General features: G+C 45.9%; 2 protein-coding genes across 4 annotated transcripts; both read right to left on the bottom strand.

Moving 5' to 3' along the window:
• Positions 1–16: 16 nt before the first annotated feature.
• LOC105279346 lies at positions 17–4665 on the bottom strand. Of its 3 annotated transcripts, none has more exons than XM_011339026.3 (5): positions 4449–4665; positions 4095–4147; positions 3821–3901; positions 3505–3713; positions 17–3395 (listed from the first exon to the last, which is right to left on the bottom strand). In XM_011339026.3, the coding sequence occupies exons 1-5, from the start codon at positions 4509–4511 to the stop codon at positions 2185–2187; spliced, it is 1617 nt and encodes a 538-aa protein (XP_011337328.2). In that variant the 5' UTR covers positions 4512–4665; the 3' UTR covers positions 17–2184. The 3 variants fall into 3 exon arrangements, with proteins under 3 accessions (XP_011337328.2, XP_011337326.2, XP_011337327.2); XM_011339024.3 differs by having other exon boundaries at positions 3463–3713; XM_011339025.3 differs by having other exon boundaries at positions 3493–3713; positions 4449–4664.
• A 504-nt stretch (positions 4666–5169) lies between these two features.
• On the bottom strand, positions 5170–11293 carry LOC105279347 (vacuolar protein sorting-associated protein 11 homolog). Its single transcript, XM_026971098.1, has 16 exons — positions 10981–11293; positions 10801–10869; positions 10221–10394; positions 9919–10115; positions 9522–9780; positions 9278–9429; positions 8950–9183; positions 8559–8859; positions 8263–8451; positions 8062–8184; positions 7816–7943; positions 7521–7733; positions 7262–7434; positions 6899–7196; positions 6497–6816; positions 5170–6409 (listed from the first exon to the last, which is right to left on the bottom strand). Exons 1-16 carry the CDS (start codon positions 10993–10995, stop codon positions 5928–5930), a joined length of 3327 nt encoding a protein of 1108 aa, XP_026826899.1. The 5' UTR covers positions 10996–11293; the 3' UTR covers positions 5170–5927.
• Between the last annotated feature and the right edge of the window lie 414 nt (positions 11294–11707).

Raw genomic sequence — 11707 nt, forward strand, 5'->3', positions numbered from 1 at the left:
AAACTTGTAGCATCTTAGGTATGTACGTGAATAAATATTTCATGTCTTTATTTCGGACAGACATCCTTTCACATTAGGTACAGTATCTAACAGTGTCATCGATTCCGCGCGAATACATGATTGCACATTACGGTGAAGAAGACCGAGTCCGGACTAGAGCTTAACGTTAAAGCTATAATACGATATAACGCGCAGGCTACGCACGCACACAAAATATAGTGGCTTCTGACTAAAAATTTCTCGTAGACTCGGTGTCCGTGTATAGATACGATATACAATAGTACAAGCTTACGATATAATCACGCGGGCCCGTCTTTGAGCGGGCCCGTTGTTGCTCATCAATTAGGATCGGTTACAAAAAATAATTGTGTATATATATCTCTCTCTTATTCTGCTTTGCATCTTAAAGGTAAGACCTCCTTGGCTGTGAGACCACATGGGGGTGGACTCGCTCGTCCGATGCTCCCGACACTTATCTAACGGACTTGTCGCTATTGGCACGTACGCGTTTCTTGGACCGCTATTAATGATCGAGAACCCAAGTCAAAGGATCAGCGCACTTGACGATTGTATTGTAGAATATTTCGACGACAATTAAGTTCCGAAGGATCAGCGCGTATCGCGAAACAAACGGAAATGGTGCGCGGGTTTTAATCGATCGCTGAGTTAATACAATTTAATCTAACGTGCGATTGATGTTTAATTGTTGTATTAACAATTGATATGGATCAGAGTAAACGAAATACTCACGTCACAGCACGAGGACAGTCTTTCACCCTTCATGCACATGCGGAGGCAAGTGGATGTGCGAGTACCCGGACGCTTCTGATCGTGCACGTGGAAATTATAATGACTGCGTCACACTTACGAGCGTGACCGCGCTTAATTAAGTCTAATTGAATTGTCATGTGCTCCAGCATATATACCTCCTCATTGTTCATTGCATGAATTCTGCTCTGTTAACTTCTTTTTTTTCATTCTCTGCGATTTCATCGAAGCGTGCTTCGTTCTTGCTTGTAAACAAATTAGAATTCCCCTTTTTTAACTAGATCTTAACGTTAAGTATATGTGTGAGTAAAATAGTAAATGAAACTTGCGCGCCCTTCGATATCGAGATACAATATTAACGTGCACATATATAATAGAGGCTTAAATATGTAGAGGAAACCGATTTGAAACACACACATACACACACAGTACACACACACGCGCGCGCGCATACACTCTGCTCGTTTCGGCATTGTCAAGTTTGATATTAATATTATCGTTATAGAAAATACATCAAAATTTGTAGTATTTAAAATGAATCTTATACATTATCGAGAAGATAGAGAGAGGGACTGTATCTTCCGTAAAGACCTGGTTCACAAGTGCGTCTTCGAGAATTGAAAAAAAAACATGAGATAATTATTCGTTTACGTGCGCCATTGTAATACGGAGCAATTAAACAGAATGATATTTCGTTTGTGCGTAAGTGGATTGAATTGGGCCGCTGGTAATACGCGCTTTTGAGACAGCATATTATCGTTCTAAGACCTTAAATTACGTAGAGTGTCAGTGCGGTGAAATAAAAAGTCTCGATCGAAGTTTGTCCGATACGACGATTCGAAAAGATCTCTTTCATGGCAGTTTGCGTCGCAGATATCGGGAATGAGATGCGCTCGTCGACGAGTATTCGAATAGAACTATACCGTCTATCACACTTAGACAATAACATTATAGTATATCAGTAGGTAATCAAAATAGTTTAGCTTCGGAATTGCGGTATTATTTGCGAAAAATATTGCAGAAGTGCGATTTATAAGTCTGAGGTCAAGTACATTAGATTCGCTAAGTCCGCGCGAGATACGACAACGAGTACGACACGAGATTCACACACAATCCTCGGATTCGGTAATTAAAGGCGTAATATGATATAAAATAATATAACGCTCATTTATCTGACGCATTTGCCGCATCTGCGTCATTGAACGTAGCACGCATGTACATATACGCGCTGAAAAAAAACAATTTCGCATTACTTTCAATAAAATGGAACCAGCTGAAGACCACTCCGATATGTTCCGATCCTGAACGAATCAAACCGCTCTGTACAAACGATTAACTACTCGCCACGCGAATAACAGAGACGTACAAGAATAACGGCGGATAAGTGGAACGACGAGAGAGTTTTCCCATCTACGCTCAGTCTAGCGACTTCGATCTGTCTAATTTGTGTTTACTTTCAGGATCAAAGTTTGTACTCCGATTCATTGCACGAGGATCATCGTGCGCCTCCCCGGCGTTCTCGCACGCGGGCGATCGCGTGCTCTCGCAAATAAACGATCCTAATATCACATTATTGGATGGATTTGATTGAGAAGAATTCGCGTCGGCCTGCACCGCGCGTTCTTCCAGCTGACTCGCGTCGCGGGCCGCGCTCTCGGCGACGGTCGTCCGCGCGGAATCGCAAACGCGCCGTTGGGAGCTCGACGAGCCCCTGAAGGAGATTCTGTGGAAGCCGTCACCTCGATGAACGATCGCCCCGGCCGTGCTTCGGCGTGGCAGTCGCAGCGAGCCGCCGTAACCCGTACGCTCTCGCGAGAAGCTTCTTCGCGTCGCTTCAGGGACCACCACCGTGGCGAACAGGACATCGCTCCGCTTCGCGTCGCCCTCGAGGCTGCCATTCGTTTCCGATTTCGGCGAGGAAGTGTGCGTGCCCGCGGCCGTCATGCCGCATCCGCCGTCTGGCACGGTGACCCTGCCGTGCACCTTCAATGCGGATTGATCGCTCGCGGGGCACCACGAAGCGACGCAGCTATCAGTTGCGCCGTTGACGTTCAGCATCGCGTGCCCCTCCGCGTTCCGGACGTCCGACACGTCCACCGGGTATCCTGGTGGACGTTGCGGGCTGGCCGGGTAATGCTGATGAGCGAAACCACCGGGTACGGCAGCCGGCACTCCTGCCGATTCCTCCGGGTACTCCAGGGGCACGCACACGTTCTGGCCGATCGCGGCGCCGTTCGCCGCGCAGTACTGCGAGTAATGCGCGAAGGGAGGGACACCCTCGCTCGCGTTGTCAGCCTGATGACACTGATTCGCGCCACCGTTCACCAACCGCGCCGGCGAGCTACAGTAGAAGAAGCACTGCGGTACACTCGGATTCGGTATCACGTTCGCCGGTTGCAGGTGGTTGAGCCGCGTGGTGGACGACGGCTCCGCCGCCGTCGCCGGCGACGCTGGACTGCCGATTTTGCCGCGCGTTTGTGCTATCACCGTCTCGTAGCTCGGCGGAGGCCCGTATAATTGATAGTAAGGGCAACTGGTGTCGTTCAGCACGACGTTCATGTTCTGATAGTGCGTAGACGTGGTCGCGTTGCCGTTGTACGCAGGCGCCGCCGTGCTCCTTTGGGGACCTGTTGACACGAAACGTCACGTGAGTACCATCGCGACATCAGCGGCGTCCCGCTTGTTCTAGCTTACGAGACGGATTCCTCAGAAAAGAACACGAGCCTTTCCACATACGATGCAGCAGGACGGTGTTCCGCGCCGAGTTGTACGTGATGCGAGCTTGCTGCGCCTGGCAGGGCGCGTTACGGAGAGAATTCTGGGACCGAGAGTTGGAGGATCGGCTCGGGATGGCCGAGGCGGCCGCACGATATCTGCCTTGCAGCCAGTATCGGTACCACCAGCCGCCACCGGAACACACCAGGAACATGATTATAACGAGGATCCTGAGGAATTAATTGTGCGTCAATGATAATTGTAGGAATGCTTCGCGCAGAAGTATTTATTGTTGCTGAAGAAGAAGAAGAAGAAGATTGGCGAGGGTTCCTCTTACCAGTAATACCACAAGTGGTGGAAGTGAAGTCCGGGTGATACGCAACAACCAAACGCGCAACAATACTCTGTTTTCAAACATCTGCACACACGTTTGCGTATTAAAATTAAAATTAAGGAAGAGTGATTTTTTATGCGCAAATATTATGAATAATAGCACATTGATAAATAATCTAACGAATAATTTATCCAATTCAGGTGCATTTTAAAGCTGATACGCGAAACAAGGGCAAAGTGAGATTGATTAACGTGCACGCATCGAAGACTTAACTTACTCGTAATATTTTATTTCTCCAGGCATTTCAGAGGCACAGTACTTTGCTTCTGCCTAAAAAAAGGGAAAGATTTGAAATAGCATCGTCAGAAGAAATAAATTTCTCTTCCACGAGAAAATAACAGGGACTTCTAATACCAATTCCCGAAATGTCATGAGACTCCTCCATTGTTCGACTTCATGCAAAAGTAATGACGCTCGGTGGAATTAAATCATATACGTCATATAATAAATTATTTGAACAGACTATTTTCCCGGAGCAAAACTAATAATTTCTAAACCCGATACGTGATTTTTTTGAATGATAAAAAGCGAGATTAGGGCAAGCGAGTCCGTGAAGGACGAGGCGACTTACGTAAATGAGACACTTCGATGTACCCGCGAAAATCGCGAGTTTCCTCTTGCTGTTGCGAGCCATTCTGCTGACGGGCAGCCTCTTTGTCGTTCCCAGAATCAAGCGCAACGCGATCTAACACGATGTTTTGGCATAATCGCCATTTCCCACCGTCCGTGATGTACACACGACATTGCACATCGCTTATTGATTTCAATTTCGGAGCTCAACAATGACGTCAACCACTAGCCACTAGCGCTACCCCCGTGGCGAGACGGACAATCGCAAAATGGCAGCGACGGTGGTGCCGTAATGGACGTATGAATCTTGAAAATTGAACTTTTGTTCCCACAAGTAGGGCTTCTGAAAGGAATCTTATCAGAGTAATTTTCTTTTGAGCCTCCCCCAGCCTTTCTCCATAAGTCATCCTATTTTTATTCACTGTACGATTTTTATACTATGAGCTGTAGCTTTGTAAGGCCAAAAGGCTTACCTATAAAAGTTTTATAGGCAAGCTACACACGAACTGTTGCTGCGAACAAAGCTGCCTGTGGAATTAATAATTCAAGATTTGCCACGGAATTTACTTGGCAATTTCAAAGAATATCGTGGACTAAATAGTCAGTTTAATAGTGACCTGAAATTCGACTCATAATTCAGTAATTTGTAATAAAAGAGTACTTTATTTAAATTATATGCTGATTCCAGAATCAGGATTTCTCGGAAAAGAGAAGAGAATCAATTCAGCTTGTTTTTTTAGTCTTTATTCTTAACTGTTTTGTAATATAAATGGTGTCTGGATACATTTTTACATTGGATACATTTTACGTAGGATATAAAATATATTTCCGCTAGTCGCCGACGTGAATAATAAGTCACGTACAGTAGCCAGATGTGAGAAACTAAGAGGCAAAATGTGAAAGCTACCTGATATTGTGGAACAAGAAGAAAAGAATAAGAGACATGTAACAGGAATATAATGTAAGATACGCGGAGCAGAAAAAGTAACATTGGGAGAGAATGATACAGGTGGGAGAATAGAAAATCAGCAAGACAACGGAAAGACAACAAGAAAATGATAGAATGGACAGAGCTGATTGGGGAATTGGGACTGGGAAGACGAGAGGAGGAATGAATGGAAGAGAATGAGCGAGAAGTAGAATATTTATTATACACAAGTCCAAATGTACGGTTCATGGCTGAATGGAAAATGTCGAGTGAACCAGCCAAACGCGAAGCGAGGCAAATAATGAATTGTAGAATCCGCAACTGACGGTACCTTCCAAAATTTACTTGCTGTTATTCTTTCAGAAATTCCTTTCACGCAATGTTTCGCAAGTTTATCGCGTAACGCTCACTGTCGAGAAGCATGCATTTGACAACAGCATCTTTTCTTCTTACGTATCGCAAAGTATTCGTCAGCATACATACATATAAGTCCGAATATATGTATCCGACTCGAATCAAGGCTCCTTCGCGGAAAATGCGCGTCGACGCGGTTTACCTGCCGAACGGATTCAGATTTCTATTGTAATCGTCATCGTCATTGCCAGCTCCGTCGTTGTCGTTGTCGTCGTCGTCTTTAAACGGATTGTTCGCGTCGTCGTCGTCGTCGTCGTCATTGGCGAAGGGATTTTTCGAATTGTCGTAGTCGTCGTCGTTGACGAAGGGATTCTTCGACTCATCGTAGTCGTCCGTCTCGAAGGGATTCGATGGCACGATCGGAGCCTTCGGCGGCACGAACGGTCTCTCGATCGGGGATGACTTTGGTGTGGTGCTGTTCATTATGCGGGCCTCCCTGATCGGCACCGGCGAGGCTTTCGCCGAGTTACCTCGCGGTGTCGATAAACCACTTCCGGTACTCGATATGTTCGCTTCCAACGACGACGAGTACACGTCCGGCTTCGCGAAACCTCGATAACGATCGTCCGTTACTAGCGTCGGAACGTCGTGTGCGGCTCGGCGCGCCTCTGCTTTTCCCACTGAAATTATTAGAAACATTAAAACTACAAAGAGCTCAAATTCTATATTTGCTGCAGAAATACGCAAAAACGAAGAGACGATCGTACCCGAGATCGAGCTCTTTCCCTCGTTCAACCTGAGTCTCGCTTCCGCGCCTGGACCGTAATTCAGTTTAGGCTCTTCCGGCCTAGTCGGCGTGGGTAACGATTTATCCGTGTCCGTTATCACTGTTAACTTTTTGAACACGCCTCTACCGAAGTAATCAGCTACCAGGGAGAATGGCTCCTCCGCTCGATCCAGCAGACTGTGGAAAGTTTCGTGCAGGTCCCTCGATTGCTCCTGCGCCCTTATTATGTCCAGCAATTTCTTGTTGTTCGGCAAGCACGCCGGGCACTCGTTTTCATTTTCCGAGAAGCTTTGGAAACAGCTGCAGCAGAAGCCGCGCGAGAAGCTCATCAGTATCAAATAAAAATTGCGAATTAATAATGGTGAGACTGAAGAGAACTCACTGTTGGTGATACGAGTGTTGACACATGAAGTGCACCGATGGCAATTCCAATTGATGATGGCACGCGCTGCATCGCGATCCCTGAAAGATGATCGTGCTATTCTTTATCGCCTCTATTTGCTCCCGTAATTTGCGAGTATCCGCTTTGTATTTCTCCGTCAGTTCCGCGTCGGCTTGCGTCTGCTCGTTCTCGGTCCGCAGTACGCTGCACAGATAACTCCTGACGTCCCCCAGAGTGCACGTCAGCGATGTGGAAATTGCATCAATAACCATGAGGGGAGACAACAGTCTTTCTTGAGCTGGGAAAGTTACAAATTAGAATTTTAAATAGCAAATCAGAATCGAATGTCCCGCTAATATTCACCGATGTAAGCCAGGATGTCCGCGAGGAGTTTCGTCGGCGCATCCTTGTTCTTAGCCACGCTCCACAAGGCCTGCACCCACAGATTCGGGTCCTGATGACCGAATCGTTTACACGTGGCGAGAACCTGCTCGCTGTCTCCCTCGCGCAAGTGAAACCTCAATATCTCTTGGTACCTGAAGCGATAAAGCGCGCATCCACATTGAGTCTGTTCACGGGGAAACTGCGATAACGTTTTCCGTTACGCAGACGCACAACTCACAGTTTGCTCTCCTCGTAAAGGAAGAGTAATCCTTTCCGGAAGTTGTGCTGATGGCAGAGTATCAATATCTGGTCCTTGTCGTAATGGGCCTCGGAATTCTGCAGGAGTCGCACGATTTTCTGCTCGTACTGTATCTTAGCTACGTCATTGTCCAACGCTGACCAAACGTGCAAGTAGTGCTCGACCAGTGCGTTATAAACAAGCGTGCTCCATCTGCAGGAGGCGGAAAGGGAGACGAGGAGTTAATATCGCGATATCGAAAATATTTAACTTTTTCTTTTTATTGAAGTATGACCTGGTGTCTGATTTGACCAGATGCTCCAAGAACTCCACCAGTCGCTCAGAATTATTTAGGAACAGATGAATGAAGTCTTCTGGATTAGCTTTGTCGACACGTTGCTCCGTGTAACCGTTTAAAGCTTCCTGCAAGAAAAAGATTTATCTTTTATTTTTTTACTTAAGTAAATCTTGATCTTTTATTGTTTTCTTTATCCCGATTAAAAGACATGGAAGAAGATGAGAGCGAGAGGTACATACATACCTGATCCACGAGAGGCTTGTTGGAAGGTTTGTAATTCGTGCACAAGGCTTTCAGAAACTGCGTAGATTCGTTCGGCACGTTCTCTATCAGGATATTCCCGTACTTCTTCATGTTAGCCTCCGCCTAAAGGCAATTTTTAAATCCGTATTTTGCGTAACGAAAATGCATGGTCTAGAGGCGTAAATAAAAATTTAACAGTACCTCTTCGAATTCTAACGTAGCTATATATTCGAGCGCCTTCTTATACTCCTGCTTGTCCTCGATTTGAATACGAAGGTACCACTCGTGCTTGCCGTGCTTCTGCGCGAGTAACAGAGCGTCTTCTGGCGACGCTTGCCGGCAAACCTTTATCGCTATATCCACGTCGAAGTCGACTTCGCGATCTTTTGTCTAAATATATCACGTAAAGTGTAATAATTTATATGACGTAATATTTATTTAATTTAATTTATAATTTATATTTATATCCACGTTAAAAAGTATTCAAGATAACTTACCATGATGAACTCTTTCAATTTATCGGTATGATTGAGTTTGGTGTAGCAGTTCAGTAACAAGGTAGTGTGATCTTCGGTCGCTTTTCCGTTTTTGTGCAACGCCTGCAAGTACGTCGTTAGGTTATCGATGTGCTGGGAATCCAAGAACTTTCTTATCACGTAAGACGGTTCCAGCTTGCCAATAGTCTTGATGTACTGTTCTATCGCGCCGTTATGGTCCCCCTTGGAGTACAAGTGATCACCGTACTGACGGAATATGTCGATCAGACCTTCCGCGTCGTACTGTTGGTTCTTTGCTATTCTACAATAATGCGACATTCTGTTGTTAGGAATCATCGTCTTCATTCGCTCCGATTCAATCGCATCGGACTCGAGACATCATCGAGCGTACCGTATGGAAACGTCGTACAGGTTCTTCTTGAACAGCAGCGCCAACTTGGATTGCAGATCCTTCTCGTCCAAGTGGTACAGCTTGTTGTCCCCGCTGAGCACGAAAAATCCACCCCACTCGGACAGGACTGCCTGAACAGACACCATCGTCGCAGAGAAGACGATAAACTTGTTCTGGATATCAAGCACCGTGATGACGTGCTTGTCCACGCCAGGTGGTATCGGCTCTATCGTGCTGCAAAGACCCAATATACACGTCGCAATGTCATGTAAAAGATAGTACAAAGAATTAGGTAGGAACAGAATGGCTGATTTTTCGAGGACATTACTTGGATTTGGCGGATATGGTCGTCGTTCGCGGGACGTTTGCCGCTTCCTTCGCCACTATCACCAGGTACGTCCTGAACCATTCCAGCATTATCTTCTGACCCTCCACTGCGTAGCACGGGCCTCTGCCGTCCGGCGTGTAACAGTAAATAGCCTGAAAAATCAATAATTTTGTTTTTTTTATTGGAGTCATCTATATATATTTTGTAAAACGTGAAAGTAGCATGAGAGATACATGCTACTTACGTCATTACGACCGATCATGAAGTGGCCGTCCTGCATGGTGTCTGCGAGCACGCTACACCTTCGCGCGCAGCCCATGTTGTCCAGAGTAGACTTGAACTCCTTATCCTTAACAGTAACGTTGTACAAGAACACACTGTTCTGCGTAGCGACGAACAGATGCGTCTGCTTGCCGGTCGCTCTTATCGCGAGGCCGGTAATAGACAGATTGGCGTCCTTCAGCACTTTTATTCTATTTTTCCTCTCCCTGGTCAGGTCGCCTCTGAAAAGATAAGAAGTGCAGACACGACGTTCTCGACATAAAATATCATGTCATGGCGTAAAATGTATAATAAAGCTAAACAGCCATCGATGAGATAAAGGCAAAGCTAGAGGTAGAAGATGAGATCGGCATGCTCACCTGTAGAGCATGATAGAGCCGTCGCCGAACCCGACGGCCATCAACGTGAGACTAGAATGGACGCACAGAGCCGTCGCTGGGACTGCTCTGTAACTGGGTATGGCTCTGCTTATGCGAACGCACGTCGGATTGCCTTGCTTGTCCAGTTTCGCCAAGTTCCAGACCTTTATGGTAGGGTTACAGCCAGGCTCATCTTCCTGCGGACACATCGCATTTCGACGATCAATAATTGCGATGACTTTTATTTCTCCTGAATTGCGGAGATACTTTGCTGAAAGAGTAAACAGTGATGCACCACTCACCCCGATCGTGAATAGAAAAGTGGAATGTTGAACTTGCTGCGCCAATGTCAGCGTGATCTCGTAAGCCCGGAAAGTCGTGACTTCGTACGCCCGATTGATCAGGTGGATGTTACCAGTGTTGTCTCCGAACACCAGGTTGCCATTGCCGCTGGTAGCTGCCGCGACTTGCGCACCCTGCGAGAGAAACGCATTGATAAGAGCGATGAGAGGAAAGTTTAATTTAGATAATGAGAAACAAACGAATAAAACTTATAAAAAAGATTGAAGAAGCCTCTCAATATGTTTTAATCTGATCAATGGAACACGCAGAAGTGTTCAACGTATATATGTTCTATTGCATGACTGAGAGAATATATTTTTTATTTATATGCAAATTATAGATACGTAGATAGAAAAGTATGTAGACGTATTTAATTCTTTCAAAACTATTTGTGGATTTAATAGTAACATTTAGTACTAACATTTAGTGCTACAAGCTCTAGCTTGCATTACTCCGTTCTGTCAGTCGCACAGTGTACGTGTAAAATGTACTTTAGCCGATCCTATTAGCTATATATATAAGCATTGATTATTTACTTACTCCGAACGCAGTGGCGATCTTGCCGGCGTCGACTTCCTTCTTCAAATCAAAGAAATTAAAGCGTCTCCACTGCAAAAGGGGAAATGACACGCGAGGTTAGCGTTCAGATCTTAAAGTAGAATTTAAGCCAAAAGAAAGGGGAAACGGCAGAGAGAGATAAATCAAGAGGAAGCAACTCACCTCCAGAAACGCCATGGCAAATAAAGTGATGTCTAGTTACACGTGTGCATCGAGGAAATTATTACGTTTTCGCCGATTTATTTGACAGCGACGTACACAATTAACGCTCCATCACACGCCCGCTGTCGCGCACAGCTGGCCGTATCAGCTGTTCGCGGTGACACATTGAGGTTCGCGCATGCGCGACAATGCGCACGTATCGACTCGAGTCGCTCAGAATCAAACGGTACTGGTGACGCTCTCGTGCGAGAGATCTCTACCCATATCGCCTTACAATATCAAAAACAAATTCGCTTGCGTGACATAAGTCGAAACAAAAATTATTTTCCAACAAAATTTGCAAATTTCTGTCGAGCCGAGCCGATCGGTGCTGGTGGCGTCACTCACGTAGAAATGCCTGAACTAATTCGCGAAGCTTGTTTCCGTCGGAAAGCATGGAATGAAATGATGCGGTATTGATGGTGAATCGCTTGGAGTGCTTCGAGCTGACGCGAGATGACACAACCAGTACCATTTCGTGCCTCGAGCTTCCAAAAGCATTAGGAAAAAGACGGGGCTCCTAATTGAGACGCTCTCGCGCGAGATGGCGCTGCAAGTACTGTTCGTAATTTCAAAAACGCGACGAAAAGGAGATGCGGCGTATCCGCGCGCGAAAGTTTTGCCGGTTAAAGTGCACGTAGTAATGTATCATTAACCGTCGCATAATAGTCGATTATCTCCTCGCCGT

The sequence above is a fragment of the Ooceraea biroi genome, chromosome 1 (assembly GCF_003672135.1).
Source record: "Ooceraea biroi isolate clonal line C1 chromosome 1, Obir_v5.4, whole genome shotgun sequence".
Lineage (NCBI taxonomy): Eukaryota > Metazoa > Arthropoda > Insecta > Hymenoptera > Formicidae > Ooceraea > Ooceraea biroi.